Raw genomic sequence first — 19,557 nt, 5'->3', positions numbered from 1 at the left:
GCCTTTAATATGTTACTGGGTATTCAACATCTCTAAAGAGTTCTATGTTATATGCTATCTAAGCAAATGCATTTGACCAGGGAACTTTTCTCCTTTTCCTTCCCTAGCCATGCTGCACATCTCATGAACTAGTATTCCAGAAAGTGCACTGTGGGAGACTCCATGGGACACGCGTGTCTATTCGTGCTCATTCTGCAATGAAAAACCTAAATGTTAGGTAGCTGAAGACACTTCCTTATAGCAGCACAGCAAGCTGAAGGCAAACAGACTGGAATCAAAGACTCCTGAGTCCCAGCGCTCTGTATTCCAAGTCCTACTGATTAAGACAGAAGGTCCTTTAAAAACAGTCGTCAACATGCCTGAGGCCTCAGAATGATTAATGGATCCTTAAGTAATTAAAAAGTTAAACAGTTGGGGCAGGCATTGTGGGAATAGCCATTGCCTATCATGCCAGCACCCCATGTTCTCGCTGGTTCGTGTCCCAGCTGCTCTACTTCCAATCCAGCTTCCTGCTAATGGTCTGGGAAAAGCAGTGGCAGATGGTCCAAGTGCTTGGGCCCCTGCCACCCACATCAGACACCTGGATGAAGCAGCTCCTGGCTTTGGCCTGGCCCAGCACTGGCTGCTGTGGCCACCTGGGGAGTGAACCAGCGTATGGAAGATTTCTCTCTGTCTCTCCTTCTCTCTCTAGAACTCTGACTTTCAAAATAAATAAATAAATCTTTAAAAGATTAAACAATTGATGCAGTTATTTTTTTTTTTCAGAAATCCACTTGACAATATGTATCACAAGCTTTGGAATCACTTCAATCATCCCATTCAGCAGGGTGTATCTTCAGTAAATAACTTAGAGACAAAGTAAGGGCTCAATAATCTAATAGTTTAATATAAGGGGAGTGGAAAATGTGAAGTCATCACAAATCATTCACTTTTTTTCTCTACTATTAAATGGAAGAATCAAAATTTAAATATAATGCTCAGTTTGACCTCAATTTAATAGTAAAATACAGAGTGCACAGAAATATAGCAAAACATTGTGGTGTGGTAGGGATTTGGGGTAATTTTTCTTCATTTATAATCCTTCCTATTTCTCTTTAATGAGAATGTATTACTTTCATAATCCTTAAAAAGTGAACTAAATTAAAAAGTTCATTGGAATGATAAGATAAAATATTGTCCATATCGATATTGGCTAGAAGGTTGGAGCCCTGTAATGGCTTAATGAACGGTCCTGGGCTACCTTCTGTACTCTGGCCTCACTGATGGAATTACTGCATGTGCTCTGTCTAGACATCATGTCACAAAGCTTTTCAAACTAAAGCCACACAGCACGGCTCTGTCTAGGCTTTTGCTTCCATCCATTAATACAGGCTTTTTTTCTCCTCATCTTGACATCATAATGCAGTTTCTGTGGGTTTACAATGACATTATCTTGACAATTCCATAGTGAGATGCACAACTAATGCTAGAATCCTTTCCAGTTTCCAAACCTTCACCCGATACCTTCTCTCACCTTGTGGTGATTCAAATCCTCTTTCTTCACATTCCTACACTTTGTACTTCCGTTATTAAGACCATGTATGAGAAAAATGACCAAATCTTGAGCCATTTGGACTTTTAGATACCAAGATTATATGTTTAGACTTTAGCTCGGAATCAGGTTCCAATACTTAACAAATATCTCAACAATGTCACTGCCCATTCTTTCTCTTCTCTCCATCCCTCCCTCTCCCCCTCCCTCCTTCCTTCTCTCCTTTACCCACCCCTCACCCCCTACCTCTTTTTCTTCCTTTCCTGTCATAGATTTTTATCTAGCACCTTTATGGGTTTGGCCCATGACAGGTGCTAGGGCTTCAGTAGCAACTATATAGACAGAATCTGTATCCATCAAGGTTAGAATCTGGCAGAGAAGATAGAAATTATACACACGTTGCACTCATGATGATTAAATGTTAAAAAAGTGCGCAGAGATTGACCGAAAGGTGAAAGGAAGCATCTAACCAGTCGAGGTATGAGGAAGTGTTTCCCTAAATAATTGATGGTAGGTTATAGAAACACCAAAAGAGACCTAGGAGTTCATCAGGTGAGGAGGTAGGTAGTTGGATTCTTTCAGGGTTGGATTTAATGAGTAGGTATGATCAAGGCACAGTGGGGGCTGTATGTAAGATTTAAAAAAGATGAACTGTGAAATCAAAAATGGTAATGCAGGGAAATGAAGGTAGGAGGGTGTCCTACACAAGGGCAGTTTTGTTGTCAGATAGGGCAAGTCCCAAAGAGGTCCAACAAACAGTGCAGTGAGAATCACTGAGCACACAGGACAGGAGGGGAGTAACTATTTACAAATGACTCGGGAATAGTGAGCTGCAAGAGGAGCTGTTCAGAGAGCAGAAGTCCTGAATGTGACTATGGACAACAGTGGAATGAAGAAAGGGTTACAGACAAGGAGAAGGAGTGACTGGGAGGGCAGAGTATTACATGGCTCATTTACATGGACGATGAAGAAGCTCCCAGAGTAAGGATGGAATTTGATTAGAGAGGCAGATTGTGAACTGGGCTCTGAAGTCTTCTTTGAAGGGCTGGTAGGGTTGTTGTTACAAAAATCACACTTTCCTAAAGTGTGGTCTGCCAACTCCAGGCCATCCCCAAAGATCTTTTCAGGGGTCCTGTGAATTTAAAACAGTTTTCATAATTCTTTTTTTTTCATTTTTCATTATTTTCTCTTTTCACTGTGCTTATATTTTTGGTGTTGGTGCAAAAGCAGTGGTGGATAAAATTCTTGTGACTGTTGCAAATCAAGGCAGTGGCACCAAACTCACAGTGGAAAAAAAAAATCTTACTCAAGAAAGTCCTTCAGAGGTACATTTCTCTGAAGGGAGGAGAGAACTTCCACTTTGATTATGGCCTTGTCTAAATAAAGTCGGAGTTTATGAACTCAAGAGGCTTCCATGGCCTTGGCAGCTCATGACAAGAGCCCCGGGTGACTACTGACATCATAAATAAGAGTGTCAGGTCAGCGCCGCGGCTCACTAGGCTAATCCTCCACCTGTGGCGCCAGTACCCCGGCTTCTAGTCCTGGTTGGGGCGCCGGATTCTGTCCCAGTTGCTCCTCTTCCAGTCCAGCTCTCTGCGTGGCCCTGGAAGGCAGTGGAGGATGGCCCAAGTGCTTGGGCCCTGCACTTGTATGGGAGACCAGGAGGAAATACCTGGCTCCTGGATTCAGATCAGCATAGCGCTAGCCGTAGCAGCCATTTGGGGGGTGAACCAACAGAAAAGGAAGACTTTTCTCTCTGTCTCTCTCTCTCTCACTGTCTAACTCTTCCTGCCCCCCCCCCCCAAAAAAAGAGTGTCAATTATTAAATCAACAACAGGAGTCACTGTGTACTTACTCCCCATGTAGGACCTCTGTCCTTAATGTGTTGTACCATGAAAATTAACAGTAAAACTAGTCTTCAAATATTTATTAAATAAAAGTTTTCTATTAACAAAAAAGAAAGTCTTTCAAGCAGCAACAATTGTTAAACTTATTAAATCCCAATTCTTGAATAGATGCTGTGAAACATTTTAAGGGGTGAAATGGGGAGAATGTTTAAAGAACGTCCAGAGTACTGAGGCAGTTGTTGAGTTTGAAGTCAGAGAAACCACTCGCCTTAGTCTGTTCTGGCTGCTTTGACACATGACCATAGACTGAGAGCCTTAAATAACCCATTTGTTTCTGGCAGTCCCAGGGGTCAAGATCAAGGCTCAGGCAGACTCAGTGCCTGGCAAGGGCCTGTGCCCTGGGTCCTAGGTAGTTTTTCCTCCCCCTTTATCCTGACATTGCCTCAAAAATGAAGAAAGCCTAGCCCTTTAAGGAAAACATAACATTATTTGTTAGCAATGGCCAATTAGCATTTTCACATAAAAATGAAAACATACCCACCACCATGAACTTCGTGAGATCACTGGTGATATTAACAAGTTTGATTTTTTTCCTGTTGTATAGTGGGTTGTGTTAATAATTGTAACATATGCATACTGAGTGAATGATAATTTTCCAAATTTCCAATGCCTGACATTACCAAGATTGCATATGCACACAGGAGCCACTCAAAGCATCTGTAGGGGGCTGGCGCTGTGGTGCAGAAGGCACTGGCATTCCATATGGGTGCCAATTCTAGTCCTGGCTGCTCCTCTTTCAATCCAGCTCTCTGTGAAGACCTGGGAAAGTGGTAGAAGATATCCCAAGTGTTTGGGCCCCTAGGAGGGAGACCCGGAAGAAGCTCCTGGCTCCTGGCTTCTAATCAACCCAGCTCTGGCCATTGTGGCCATTTGGGGAGTGAACCAACAGATAGAAGACCTTTCTCTCTGTCTCCCTTTCACTGTTTGTAACTCTACCTCTTAAGTAAATGAATTAAATATTTTTTTAAAGTATCTATAGGTCAGTGGATTTCAATATAAAAGAACACACACACAAAAACCACCTCATCAGTTTGCTTTCATGTTCTGTGTTGCAACTAACATAGGGCAAATTCCCACTTGTCAAGTTTTGGTGCAATATTAAAGCAAAACATTCACAGTTATCTGAAAATACTGGCAGCGTACTGCTCCCTTTTTCAAGTGCATGTCTGTGTGAGGCTGGGTTTTTGTCATAAACTTCAGCCAAAAGAAAGGATAGCCAGTTTGAATGAAGCAGAAATGAGTGTTGAGCTGCTTTCCACTTAACCAGATATAAAGGAGTTTGCAAAAATGTCAAACAATGATCCTCCTCTCACTAATCATTTTCTTGAGAATATATTTTAATAAGATCATGTTGTTTAGAGTAACATGTAATGAGTTTGTTACTGTAATTCTGAAGCATCAATGAACTCTAAAAATGTTCGTTTTTGTTTTGGATTCTATGACTATTGATAGACACAGCCCACTTAAAAGCTATTTGAGGTCTTCAAAAATTTGTTAGGGCCTAAAGGCAGCCTGAGACCAAAAGTTCGAGAACCAGTGTGAAAGGCAAACATAATTTCCCTGACTATCCCGTGGCTCCTTGTCTGGAGTTTCAGCCCCGTGCTGATCATTCATCATGGGTAGCGGCTCATTGCGTAATTAGCGTGAGATTTGAAGCACGGTTTTTGCTACACCCGGGAGATGATTGTACCATCCATCACAGCAACAGCGGCCTGCTCTGTGAGGCTGTGGCAGTTCTGGCAGTGACAGAAAGCCTTCCCTCCCTGCCCACTGACCCCAATGCTGCAGCAACAAGAGAGCTCTGCCCACGCAAGCCCATGGCCTGTTCCCCTCGCTCTGCGTGACCTGGGCAAGTTCTAACCTGTGATAAGGCAGAGTGGGGTTAAGGAAAGATCATGGTTTTGGAGACAGACCAGGGTCCACCTTCTACCTGTGTGACGCCAGGCAACACTCTCACTCTCTCACTTTCGTTCGCCGATTTGTGATGCAGGCAGCTTCACACTGAGCAGCAGGAAATGATGGGATTTGCCAGCAACCGACAGTTCCAGTGTTGTCTCTGGGCTGGGACTTCAGATTTCAGGAATCTAAGCTTTCTTATATGTGAAAAGGGCTAATAATATTACCTCCCAGGATTGTTATAGAGATTAAATGAGCTAATCCATGGAACATCCCAGCATGTAATCATCAACGCTGTCCTTTAGAAAATACTTGATAAGCATTTCACATACTTTCTATAGCCCTACTAGGTAGTGTTATTTTCAACATAATTTGAGAGATGGGAAAGCTGTAGCCTAGAGACATTAAGTAAGGGCAAGTGGATAAATTCAAACTCAGTCCTCTGGTGCCACACTCCCTGTTGTTAGCCACGGAGCTTTTTGCTTCTTCAGCTTCATCAACTGATAGCCCTCCTCAGTAGTCATTTATCTATAAATTATAATAATTTATGCTAATCTACAGGGATAATCTGTAATTCCTCCAGCATTCTACCTGCATGTAGTAGGAGTACAATAAGTGTTCATTCTTCAATTAGCATATAGTATGTTTTACTGGAAGGAAAATGTGCACAGCTTTCACACTTGTTTAAATTCTGCACCTCAAAGATGGATGGTTCTTTCCTGTCTTTAGGAGAGTAAATCGGGCCGCGACCCCCAGAGCCTTTGACTGCCAGCTAAGCAGCTGGTCAGAGTGGACAGACTGCTTTCCATGCCAGGACACAAAGGTAAGCCGTCTATGACCAGCTCGGGGGCATTTCCTATCGGATTCTATGGTAGGTATGAAATACAGGTAAGCAGTTGGAGCTATGAATCCAGGAGTCTTGGGTATCCAGGACCCATGGACATCTGGATGGTGAAACTTGGCCCTCATCTGATTCTATCTGGAAAGCATCAAAAGTGGAGGCTGCAAAAGATGGGTATTTATGCTTAGAGGCAGAAAAGTGGCCATCTGGACACAGGCACAGATATTCCTGATGGCCTCTCTGGGTCCAGGCCAAGCTTCTGCCCTTTAATGAGGGTCATCTGCTGAGGCTGATGGCTTAGCAACAAAATGCCAAGCTGTCCATGGGGAGTTAAATAGCAAAATGCATAGCTCCCTATGGGGAACTGAGGTAAGCCAGGGGACACCTGAGAGGTGTTCCTGAGGACTCTGCTTTCATGGGCTGAGAAGGCAGGCACCCCCAATGCGCAGGGGTGTGTCTGTCATGGTTCCCAGGAGCATGCTGGGAAGGGATGCAGGGAGTTTCCATTCTGGCAGAGCAGAGTCCCAGAATTCTGACTTTGTTCAGAATCACTGGCTCGGAGTAATAACAAAAAGTAGTCTGACCTCTGTTCTGTTTTATTACTGGTTTTAAATTCCCTGGTGGTGGGCGTCTACCTGGCTTCCTCTATAAGGCACTAGGATGGCATTGAGGGCCACTCAGGCAATCCACTGTAATCTCATCTCAAAAACATTAATACTGTAAACAAAGAACTTGTTTCCAAATCAGGTAAAATGTATGAGTTCCAAGGATTAGAACTCAGTGTCTTTCTATAGCTACTATTCAATTTATAATCCATCCTAAAGTAGATTTTCTTATGTATTTCAATGGAGATAGCAGATAGTGTGAGTGACTGTGAGTTTAAATCAGAATCAAATTACTGCCTTAGTCAAAAAGACATGAACATGTCCATAAAGTAATCCTGAAAATAATTTATTCCGTTAATTATTTAAGTGAAAGGCTCCCTTCGTTTCTTTTTATCAGGGTGTTTCTTCCTCCCCAAATCACCCAAAGAAAGATGTGTATTTCTGGGAACAAACATTATCTACCAACTAGAAAAAAAATATGTCTTAATGATATGGACCACAGGCAACAGCATGGAGCAGTCGCAGAGGGAGACTCAGTGCCAACCTCCCTGCAACACGGGATCTTTCTTCTTTGACAGCAAACTGGAAAACAGGGAACTGACGGGACTGCGCCTTTTAGCTTGCACCCCATTCTAAGTATAGGGGCCCCAGGAAGGATGATAATAGCTTTCATAGTCACCGTTTATTAAATAATTTCCATGTACTACACACTGAGCTAATGCCTTAAATCAACCGTGTAGGTTGACTTGCACAGCCGACTATGAATGATAGGCCTTGCCACGCACTTTGTGTAGGTCACCCATTAAGACAGAGGCAGAGTGTGGATGTTCAGCGTGATCAAAACAAAGACTGAGAGGCTGACCACTCCATTCTCCTGCCTTCCTTGACCTATACCGGAGAGCAGTCAGTGACCTTAGTGGTCACCTAATCCAGTTCTTCTGGAGTAGCCCAAAAGCTCACTACAATGATATTACTCAGTGTGTTCCAGGAACCAGATAAAGGGCTGATTTTTCTACCTGTATTTTCCCTAAACTTTACCAAACTTTCAGATATATCTCATTTTGAAGATGAGAAAACAGGGGGTCAGAGATGTTAAGAAATTGAAATTCTAACCCAGATTACAATAGGATTCATAATAATACTTAACCTCATAAACTTGTGAAGTTGAAATTAGATTAAAGAATGTGAAGTATCTGACCACTTATGAGTGCTCTACCACTGGTAGCCACCATCTCCATTATCATCATGTTGGTAACTACATCCATTAAAAATCCAATGAACTTTTTAAAGAGTGAGAAAGAAAATAGGCTCTATGTTTGTAGATTGATCACTCCACTGAGGGGGAAAATATCCTGGTATTTCCAAATTGATCATTAATTATAATCTTTTCCCACTGAGTTTACAAATCTCTTGCTGTTGTTATTAACTAACAGGCAGGGGAGGCAAATGCACAGATTTGATCTTCATTTCTCCTTGCACCCTCTGCCTCTTCGCTACTTAGCAGCTAAGCAGGCAGAAGTGACCAAAAGGAGACATAACCAGCACTTCAGCCATTGGACCCACCTGGAAAAGAACGCATGGATGACAGTAACCAAGGGGAAAGTACCTCTGTTTATTGAGCACTGATGATTAACTAGGCTCAGCGCTAGGTGTTTCTTCACAAAGTCTCTCACTTAGGTCTCACACGGTGTTTTCAGTGTAAGGTGCTGTTACCCACCCATTTTGCACACTGGAAAACTGAGAAAAGGTCACAGTGACTCTCTCGTGGTCAGTTGGTAAGTGAACCTGGGATCTGAACCCAAGTTCATCTAATTCTCGTGCCTATGCATTTTCAACTATGGGACACAAGTGGAAGAGTCACTAGTGCTTGTCATTTGTGAGGTTGTCCAGGTCACCCCCTCTTTTTAGAGAGTTGGAAACTAAGACACAAAGTGCCAGGCACTGATTCTTTACAAGCAAGAAATAGGCTGAGGTCAGGGACTCACAGCTCTTCTGCTCCAGCCTGTGGGCTGGGTGGAAGTAAGAGGCAGCAGGTAACAGAGGGCTGAGGTTCGCTTCTCGGACACTGTGGGGGTGCCCTCCACACCACATGCACTGTATATTACTGTACACTGCATCTCCTCAGCTAGACCCTAAGCCTCTGGAAGGCACTGATGGGACTTCATGTTTCTCTGAATATCCTGATCCGTGGGGAAATTCTTCTATTCTGGCATCTGATGCTACACTCCACAGAAAGTATTACCCTGAAACCCTAGCGCCCCAAGACTGGCATGCATTTCATCCTTTCCTGCCTTCCGTCAGAAAGCATTTATTCATCAGAGATGAATAAATAAATACATAAATTTAATTAAATAAATAAATAAAATAAATCTGAGATCAGATCTCAGAGCTCACTATGTCTCTAGCTCTTGGGTGGGTCGCATCCATGTAATAGGTGAGATGACCACTTACTGTCCACAATTCCCAGCAGCTGCAGCCACAAGAAGCTGTTTCTTCCGGGTAGTGAATTCCCAGAGAGCGCTATCGCTGGCCTGGTTGAGTCACGTGGCGATCTCTGAAGAAATCACTGCAACGAGGGACAGATGTGATGCTCTTGAGGGCTGGGCCTTGTTCATACCCACACGTCCCCATAGCTGAGTGAAGCCATCCCCCCTCAATCGTAGATACAGTACAGGGGAAAAGGAGATGCCATGACCAGAAGACATGCTCCCAAGGAGAAGTGCCTCCAAGGTACCTGACCACAGATCAAGTTTCAAGTGTAGGAATCCAAATAAGACATGGCCTGTCCATCGCCACCCTCGACCCCATAATTATATTGGTTGGAGGGGCAGACAAGTGACTGCTCAATCACAGACTTACACAACAGGTGCAGGGAGAGAGGGAAGCTCAGGAAGACTTTCCAGGGGAAGCAGGATGTGAATTTTGACAGATGATTGTAGACTAACCAGTTGAAGAAAGGAGAAGAGAGGTGTTTCCCAGCAAGTAGGTAGACCCTAGAAATACCTTGTGCAAGGCTTTCGTTTGCTGCTCGGAGGCCCTCTTTCATATTCCTGGTTGGGGAGTGGGGAGTATGCCACCTCTGGTTGAACACGACTGTTTTAGTACACTCATCCCCTCAAAGACAGCTCTGTAGGCAGCTCTCAGTCATGAGACAGTTGTTCCTTATGTTGAGCTGAGACCTGCCTGCACATATCTTGGTTGATTGATTGACATGACTGTGTCTGGTTCAAAATCTGATTTAGTACCGACATCGGAGCCTCTTGCAGCCTAACAAGTTTGGGGGGACCATCTGCAGTGGTGATATCTGGGATCAAGCCAGCTGTTACAGTCCCACAGCTTGTCTAAGGCCAGCACAGTGTGGACAGGATTTCCAGTGTAAGGAGACAGGTGAGTAGCATGCCAGCGGACTAACAGCTGTGCCTGTCAAATGGATCACGCAGAACACTTCACCAGGGGTGTTTGTTAAAAGGCAGAATCCTGGATCCTTTCTCTGGAGCCTGCTGTTCTAAAAGACTGGGATGGGCCCAGGAATAGGTATTTTAAGACAAGCCAGCAACCCAAGTAATAGTACTTCAAGTTTGTAGGAACAAAACTTCCTCCAGGTCTCCTATGCGAGTACAGGGGCCTAAGGACATGGGCCATCTTCTACTGCTTTCCCAGACCGTAGCAGAGAGCAGGATCAGAAGTGGAGCAGCTGGGACTCGAACCGTCACCCATATGGGATGCCAGCACTGCAGACGGCGGCTTTACCTGCTATGCCCAGCACTGGCCCCTACAATACCTTATAATAGCCATACATACATGGTCCAGAGGGACCCTCTGTCAGGAGTTGCCCAAATGTGCTTTGAGGAGTCAGAGCAGGTTGAAAATGGTATTTGAGTTGCTGTGACTTGGAAAATAGATTAGAAGTCTCTAGGGGGAAAAATCTGCACAAAACACAGGGAGTCACGGACTCGGAATCATCCCAGGATATTTACAGCATCAGGACTTTGGAAAGAGGGGAAGGTGACGGGCCATTGAGGTAACTTGGGGCACAGATGTGGCATTTGGAAGGAGAGGAATGGGGAGCCACCGAGGGATATAGAGCAGAGCAGAATTGCATCTTAGAAAGATGACTAGGGGGCTGCAGCATGGGGATTAGATCCATGAGGGAGTGATGGGGCAGGACCTTAGCTGGGCGCAGAGGCAGAGAGATGATGGCCCAGATTGGAGTTTCGGAGGTCGGGGTCCAGGGGCCATTCACAACTTCTCTGCTCTCAGGTCGCTGCCTGAAACGCCACCTTGTGTGCAATGGAGAGAATGACTGTCTGGATGGTTCTGATGAGGACAACTGTGAGGACATCAGGGCCATTGAAAACGACTGCGCACAGTACGACCCGATTCCAGGATCAGAGAAGGCAGCCTTGGGGTGAGTCCCTGCCTTCGGGCTGTTGGGGAGCAAGGATGGTCTCTTTCTTCAACCACGGGCATTACCTGCCAGTCCTGCATCCACGATGTCGCCCATGATTTCTCTCTCTGCAACCCTCTCCTTTTACCCTTCCCCCCTACCCCCCCCCCCGCCACTGGCCTCCTCTCCCTCAAATTCCATTTCCAAAGCCCACTGAAAGAAGCCACATGTTCCATGAAGGCTCCGCTGATGTCTTGAAGTGCCCTTTCTGACAGCCCTGTTTGTGGTCTGCACTGAGCTACGGTTGCACTTACAACCAAGGAACATGGTGTGATACAGTGCAATGAACCTGGGCTTTGGAGTGAGACAGACTTTGCCATTGTTGCTTAATGCCCAGGCCACAGTCTCTTTATGTGTTGAGAGTCAATTGGCCCTGATTTTAACTTGTCTTCTTCCCGCACTTTATGTTCAGGATCAGTTCCTTGAATGCATTGCTCTCTTTCCTTCTGAACTTTAATAAACTTAATTCCTACTTTTTTCTAGAATAGCCTTCCCCCTATTCTTTACCTGGATGTTCCTTCTGTCGCGTTGTCTACTAAAATGGTGCCCTTCACCCCACCCCAAAATCATATGTCAAAACCCAACCCCTGACCCTATGTGACTGTCTTTGGGACCAGGGATTTTAGGGAGGTTAATTAGGGTTGAATGAGGTCATAAGAGAGGGGCCCAGATCCAATAGGACTGGCTCCTTATATGAAGAGAAGGAGGTACTACAGGTGCACAGAGAAATCATCTGAGAGGGAACTCATGAGAACGTGTCCATCTACAAGCCTGGAAGTGAGCCCTCAATAGGAATCAACCCTGTTGGCACCTTGTCTTGGACTTGCAGCCTCCAGAACTGTGAGAAAATCCATTCCTGGTGTTTCAACCATCAGTCTATGGTATTTTATTACAGGGACCCAAGCAGATTAGAAGCCATAGGTAACAATTCCCGCAGACAGTTTTCCTGACAGTCTTTACTCTTGCTCTTGACACTACTGAAGCTGGCTTGGTCCTGGCCTATGGCTCCCAGAGCCTCCCACATATCCTATTTTCTCAGAGTGTATCTAAAAGGGCTGGGGACAGTTATTGGCTGTCCATATGTCCAGTGTGTGTGCTTCCTGGCATCTCTGCTCCCCCAGTTCCCAGACCAAGGCTAGCACTTCATGGCATTCTGGTATTATCCTGGTATTCTCAGTTCTCTGTCACTCTATCTTTGCCTTGGGTTTGTCACCTGACTTCAATATAGACTTTTTGTGAACAGAGGTTACTTCTGACTAATCATTTCATCCCCTCCACTCCTAGAGCAGAGCCTGTCCTATAAGAACCTCTCCCTGCATGCTGGTTGCACTGAAACAAATCGACGTGACCAGCTGGATCTTTGCAGATAAGGAAATGTGGAAATGTGGTCAGAAAGGGACGCAGCCAAGCTGCAGCCACTCAGGGACAGCCATGGGTTCTGAAGAAAGCAGCTTTTACTCATTAGTGTCTGATTGCTCTGCCATCCCAGTGTACCTCCCAGATGGGATTGGCTCCTGGAAGTACATGTGGACACACACACACATCTTCCAAGGACTTTACTCATATTGGATAAGAACACACCCTAATGACCTCATTTTAACTTAATTAGCTCTCTAAGAAGTTTATCTTGAGTATAGTCACAGTTTGAGGGTTGGAGGGTTAGGACTTCAATCTATGAATGTCAGGGAGACAGAATTCAGCCCACAACCCAATCAAAAGGATTGCCATTGATTTTGAAAGTGACTGTGCAATAAACTGAGTAGACACATGGGATTTTGAGATGTTGAGCTACAAAATAATTCCTTCCTTACTGACCAAAAGCTCCTGGTCCACAACCCTGCTCTCGTGGATTCAGTGGGAGGATTTCAAGTGTGCATCCTCAGGCTATGCTTCACCCACGCTGAATGCAGAGCAGTGGAATGCCCCCCCCCCCCGATGGTTTCTCTACACATCTCAAGATCTCACAGGCCCTTCTTGACCTCTCATTGTCTCAGATTTAATCATTCATCAGTTTTAAAGTCTTATTTACTATTAAAGTAGCAATATATGTTTGACGTAGAAACTGAGTGTCTCTGTATCTCACCCAATCATCTTCTGTCCCTGCCCACCCTAGAGCCTACTTTTGTCAAAGTTTGGTATTAGCACTTCTGGGTCAGGTTTTAAAAAGTGTTGGTAATATATAGTGTATAAAATATCTGTCTGTGTGCATTCTGCACTTTAGATATGGGTGTATTTTGCACAAATGTGATCCTGCTATCCATACTGTTGTAACTTGCTGGCTTCATTTAACAATGCATTTTGAAGCTTGGTTGGAGGTTTTAGCAGGGGAACACAGCCACTCATATACCCTCGACCAAAGACTGGTCCTCCTCTAGCGGGGAAGGTCGTCCTCTTCGACCGAGCGTGCAGCTTCAGGGGGACGCACGTGTAGCAGTGAGGGATGAAGGAGACACCCGCCCAGCCAGCCAGATCAGCCGAATCAACCCTGGCGATCAATGGGGTGACAGATGTCGCAGCCAGATCACCCTCACATCCTAACAATGCGTTTTGAAGAGCCCCCCCCTTCTTTGCATATTTTCTACCTCCTTTTTTTTCTTAAGCAACATAGTATTTTATGAGATGGTTTAGCAAATTATGGCCTGAAGACAAAATCCAGCCACTGCTTTTATAAATAAAGTTTTATTGGAACACACTTTCACCCTACAATGGCATAGTTAAGGATCTGCAACTCAGATCTGTCCCCTACAAAGCCAAAAATATTTCTTATCTGGCCTTTTATGTTTTTGCAGGCTTGTTGACTCTTCTTCTATAATATAACTATAGAATAATTTATTTGACTACTTTCTATTAAAGGATAATTAGATGTTTTCAATTTTTCTCTGATAAACAATGATGCAATGAACATCCTTATACACATAATTTTATACAGATGTGTGACTATTTCTTATATATGTGGCAGGTGTATAAGAGATAGATCTTCTCTGAGTTTGTCTTTTCATGTTTTTTGGGGGCTCTTTCAACCAGACTTTCCAGAGCTACCTAGGCTTTACATATGCTTAGAAGTTATAATATGACCAGCGCTGCCACTTACTGGGCTAATCCTCCACCTGCGGCACCGGCACCCTGGGTTCTAGTCCTGGTTGGGGTGCCGGTTCTGTCCCTGTTGCCCCTCTTCCAGTCCAGCTCTCTGCTGTGGCCCAGGAAGGCAGTACAAGATGGCCCAAGTGCTTGGGCCCTGCACCTTCGTGGGAGACCAGGAGGAAGCACCTGGCTCCTGGCTTCAGATCAGTGCAGCGTGCTGGCCATAGCAGCCATTTGGGGGGTGAATCAATGGAAGGAAGACCTTTCTCTCTGTCTCTCTCACTGTCTGACTCTGCTGTCCAAAAAAAAAAAAAAAAGTTATAATACAATCTTAGGGCTTTTTGTGCTTTGAATTTTTGTTTGGTCTGTTAAAAGGCTATATTTATAAGCTACAGGAAGAAACACATTCAGTGGATGGGGAGATAGAAATTGCAGGGTGGAATAAAAATACAGAACTCAGTTTTCACTGTTAAAAACAAAAATCATAGGGAAAAATCCAGCTGTGACTAAAGGCAAGTTACTTAATTTTTCTAAGCTTCAATTTCTGCATTTGCAAAATTGTCATGAGGTTGAAAGCTAATATATGCTAAATGTCTAGTAGAATATGTATTCAATTCATCATAGCTATTATTACATCACTTCCACTAATGTGAAGAAGCAGATGGAGAAAGGAAGAGGAGAAAAAACTTAACTTACATGGAATTTCGACTATATGCCAGGTGTGCTGTAATTATCCATTTATCTCTGAGGCAGGTTTTATTCACAATGTATGCCCTGCTCATCTACCTTTTTGCCTTTGCACAGAGGGCAAAAAGAGTTATGATAAATGCTATGCCAGAGGCCATGGGAACATAGAGAAGGGAACAATTTTCTGCCCAGGATAATCAAGGAAATCCATATGGAGGAGGCAACACTGACATTGGGCTTTGTACAAGAGTGGGAATGAGAGAGGGAGGAGCTGTACAGTTTGGTGGGAATGAGAGGGAGGAGCTGTACAATTCGGCTCACATTCCTGAGGACTTACCCCTGGGGTGAAGCTAAAAACTTGCCATGGGACTCCAAACCCCATTAAGTTGGCAGGTACTAATGCCATCTTACTAGTTAAAGTGATCATTTTAAGTGCATAACTGATCATAAAGATAGGAATAAGTGTCAAATGGATCACATAAATAAGACCAAGTGTCTGCTAATAACAATAGTTAGAATTAAAAATAAGAGAAAGTTCTAACATGGGAAGCAGTTCACACAACAGACTCATAGAATGACAAATGCCCTAAAAAGCACTCTGACCTCAGAATCAGCTCCTACAACAGTTGGATCTGGCTGAAAATCTCATGAGAGTATTTCAGGCATGGAAAACCAAGACTTAGTGGCAAAAACTGTTCTGCATGAAGGAGCTCTGTGAGTGAGACCCCAGTGGAAAGAAAGGACCATCAAAGAAGGATTTACTTTTCTCTGAAGGGAGGAGAGAACTTCCACTTCGCATATGGCCCTGTCTAAATATTGACTGAGGTTTTGGACTCAAAAGACTTCTATAGCCTTGGCAGCTCATGTCAAGATCCTCAGTGGTCACTGACATAAAAAACAAGGATGTTAAATCAACAACAGGAGTCACTGTGCACTTACTCCCCATGTAGGACCTCTGTCCTTAATGAGGTGTTCTATAAGAATTAATGGTAAAACTTGTTTCCAAAGTGTACTTTATACTTTGTGTGTCTGTGTCGGTGAAAACTGTTGAAATCCTTACTTAGTATAGAGTTGGTCTTCTGTATATAAAGTCAATTAAAACGAACCTTAATGAAGAATGGGATGGTAGAGGGAGTAGGAGGTGGGATGGGAGTTGGGATGGGAGGGTGCGGGGGGGAGAAACTCTATATTCCTAAAAGCTGTACATATGAAATTTGTATTCATTAAATAAAAGCCTTCTAGAAAATAAATAAATTGGGCTTTGTGGTGGGTATTCAGCATAGTGGTCAATAAGCCTGCATCCCATATTGGGTTAAATATTTCCCTCTGGCTCCTGACTCCAGATCATAATGCAGATCCTGGAAGGCAAAAAGAATGGTTGAAGTCCTTAGATCCCTGCCACCCATATTGAAGACATGGTCACATTCCCAGCTTTGGTCTAACCCAGCCCCAGCTGTGGTTGGCATTTGTAAGTGAACCAGTACATGGAAATTCAATCCATTTGTCACCCGTCTCTCTATGTCTTTCAAATAAATAATTATTTTTAAAAGAAGAAAAATGACTACACAGGAAAGAAGAAAAGACTGAATAGTTATTTAAAAATAAGTCAATTGGGTCTGAAAGGCTAAACAGGAGTCTGAGGGGTGGAGACAAGCCATACATTCATCATCTGGAACTTAGGTTCTCCTCTTAGGAGGCTTTGATTGTTGAGTCTTGGAAGCCTTATCCATCTCTATTTTTTTTTTCTGTTCAATTTGCCATTTTAGAAAATCAAAGCTTTATTTTACCTACTTTGCATTTACCTAAACATAATAAAAACCATGTGCTTTTAGGACATGAAACAGATATATTTGAAATACTCCAACGAGGGAAAAAGGGATGATATTTCTGGAAGGGTGTGGGTTAGGGAGAAGGAAGTATCATTTACTGAGTGCTTTACTTTAATACTTTCATTCAGACTTGACAAAACCCATGAAAGGTAGGTATTATTATTTTTAATTAATCAACTAATAAATTAATTAGAAATGCTGAGTTCCAGAGAGGGGGAGAGAGAGAGAGAGTGAGAGACAGAGAGATTGAGAGATGTTCCTTCTGCTGATTCACTTCCCAAAGAGCTGCAAAGGCCAAGGCTGGGCCAGGCTGAATCCAGGAGCCTGGGACTCATTCAGGTCTCCTACATGGGAAACAGGGGCCCAATACTTGAGCCATCTTTCGCTGCTTTCCTGGGCACATTAGCAGGGAGCTAGATTGGCAGAGGAGCAGCCAGGACTCATTCCAGCCCATATATGGGATGCTGGCCTCATAGGCAACAGCTTAACCCGCTGTACCAGAATGCCAGCCCTGAGAGAGGTAGATATTTTTATGTCAGTTCTTCAAATGAGTACAAAGAACTTCAGAGAGCATCCAGAATGTTCATAGTCACATAGCTAGTGAGTGGCAGAGCTGGAAAGTAAGCAGGAGACTGGTAGGCTTTCCAACTCTGCACGCGGTGTGCCTTTCTGAGGATTATGATCTTAACCATGGCACTGTGCAAGTCTTCCAGTATTTCAAACTTAGCTTTCAGCATCAGTGTCCTCTTCCAAAATCATGTTAACAGAAACACCAGCAACATTTGGTCAGTACTTCATGCACGCCGAGCATGGCTGTGATTCATGTGCGTGAGCAACCCATATGTAACTCTGTGGGAGTCATGGTACTATTAACTACTTTTTACGAAGGACTAATCAGAGGCACAGAGCAGGTAAAGGATGTGCCCAAGGTCACACAACTCCACGTGGCAGAGCGGGGTGTCAGGCCCAGCCTCTCTGGCTCTGCTGCTTGGACTTTTAATAATTGTGCACCTGCCTCCCTAACTTACTCAACAAATATTTAAAGGGAAACTGGGACCCCAGGCCTGGCCCACTCAGTCTTCTGTTGTTACCTAAACTAGTTCTTAAGGCACTCCAAGGAATCTTAGGGCTCCTAGGAACACAGTTTGAGAAACTACTGTTCAAACTTCCAGCTACAACATCTTCCAGAAGATGCCATTTTATACCTTCTTTGCCTTCCCAAAGCACTCTCACTTGCTCGCTCGCTCTCTCCCTTTCTCTCCCCCTCACCCCCTCTCAGAAACTGTCTTTTCAATTTAGGTACAATATCCTGACCCAGGAAGAGGCACAGAGTGTGTATGATGCCAGGTACTACGGGGGCCGGTGTGAGACCGTGTACAACGGGGAGTGGCGGCAGCTTCGCTATGACCCGGTCTGTGAGCGTCTGCACCACGGAGAGGATGACAAGTATTTTCGGAAACCCTACAACTTCCTGAAGTACCACTTCGAAGTACGTCTGGCAGGGGGAGTGTGGCAGGGAGGAACAGATCTTCCCTGCTCTGGAAGCTTTGATTTTGTGTAGAGCTTGCAGGCCCTTTTCCACCTGCCCAGGGGGTGTGCTCGGCGTTGAAGGATACTGGGAGGCAGAACATAGACCCATCTGCTAACCCGTGGCCCCACACCAAAGAAAACATCTCTGGGCTCTGTCCTCAGGCCTGCCAGTGGGATGGCCTATCCGGCTGCAAGTGTGCTTGGAAAAGACCTTGAGAGATGAGCTCACTCTGCCCCCAGGTGTGGTAGGGGCAATTTCCTCCTAATCTGTGAAGCGTGGAGAGTCAGGATGCAGCCTACAGAGGGGTGAGGTTCTGAGACCTGTGGCCCCGGCTTCACCAAGAGCAGTTCACACGGATCATTTTCAAACGTTAGTCTTTTGCATGGGATTTTGCTTCAGGAAGGACTTCCTCTGTTCGAAAATGCTTGCAAATTGAGGAGGACCTCTAGGACTCTCTCCATCCCTAAGATTCTGTGGTCTCCTGGACGCCTGGGAGCCCCAGGTGGCTCAGGATCAGTTCCAGAGTCTGCTGTGGGCATTTATGCCTTTCCCTCTCCTCCTTTATGTTCAGACATTCTGACTTAGAATGTCCATTCTGATATTGCTGAATGCTTACTCTGAATTAGATTTTCTACCTTTAATATACTCTCCCATTTGATCTCCACAACAATAAAATGGGGTGGATATGATCACTATCCCGTTTTAGGTACATATATAAAAAAGAGACTTAAGGGACCAGCATTGTAGTGTGGCAGGTAAAGCCACTGCCTGTGATGCCAGTGTCCTATATGGGCACTGATTGGAGTGCCAGCTGCCCCACTTCTGATCCAACTCCCTGCTAATGCTCCTGGGAAAGCAGCAGAAGATGGCCCAAGTCCTTGGGCCCCTGCACCCACATGGGAGATCCGGAGGAAGCTCCTGGATCCTGGATTTGTCCTGGCCCAGCTTGAGTGAACCAGCAGATGGAAGATCTCTCTCTCTCTCTCTCCTTCTCTCTCTCTCTCTTCTTCTTCTCTCTCTCTCCTCCTCCTCCTTTCTCTCTCTCTCTCTCTCTCTCTCTCTGTTAACTCTGGCTTTCTAAATAAAAATAAATAAATCTAAAAAAAAGAGAGACTTCAGAGGGTAAAGTGTCAGGCACAGAGTTGTACTTCAGTATGTGACAAAGACAAGAATCAAACTGAGATCTGTCTGAAGTAAACTCA

The 19,557-nt window shown here is 44.4% G+C and overlaps 1 protein-coding gene across 2 annotated transcripts in view; it reads left to right on the top strand.

Moving 5' to 3' along the window:
- The window catches only part of C8A (complement C8 alpha chain), a 64,641-nt gene that overhangs the window by 7,153 nt on the left and 37,931 nt on the right, over positions 1 to 19,557 (top strand). Inside the window, exons 2-6 of one of the 2 annotated variants that reach the window (XM_008263970.4) lie at positions 766 to 858; positions 6,064 to 6,157; positions 10,023 to 10,167; positions 11,041 to 11,188; positions 18,124 to 18,313. In XM_008263970.4, coding sequence (XP_008262192.3) covers positions 766 to 858; positions 6,064 to 6,157; positions 10,023 to 10,167; positions 11,041 to 11,188; positions 18,124 to 18,313 — 670 coding nt within the window. 2 annotated transcript variants of the gene reach the window in all.

Source organism: Oryctolagus cuniculus, chromosome 7 (assembly GCF_964237555.1).
Source record: "Oryctolagus cuniculus chromosome 7, mOryCun1.1, whole genome shotgun sequence".
Lineage (NCBI taxonomy): Eukaryota > Metazoa > Chordata > Mammalia > Lagomorpha > Leporidae > Oryctolagus > Oryctolagus cuniculus.
This window is presented reverse-complemented; position numbering and strand designations above follow the sequence as displayed.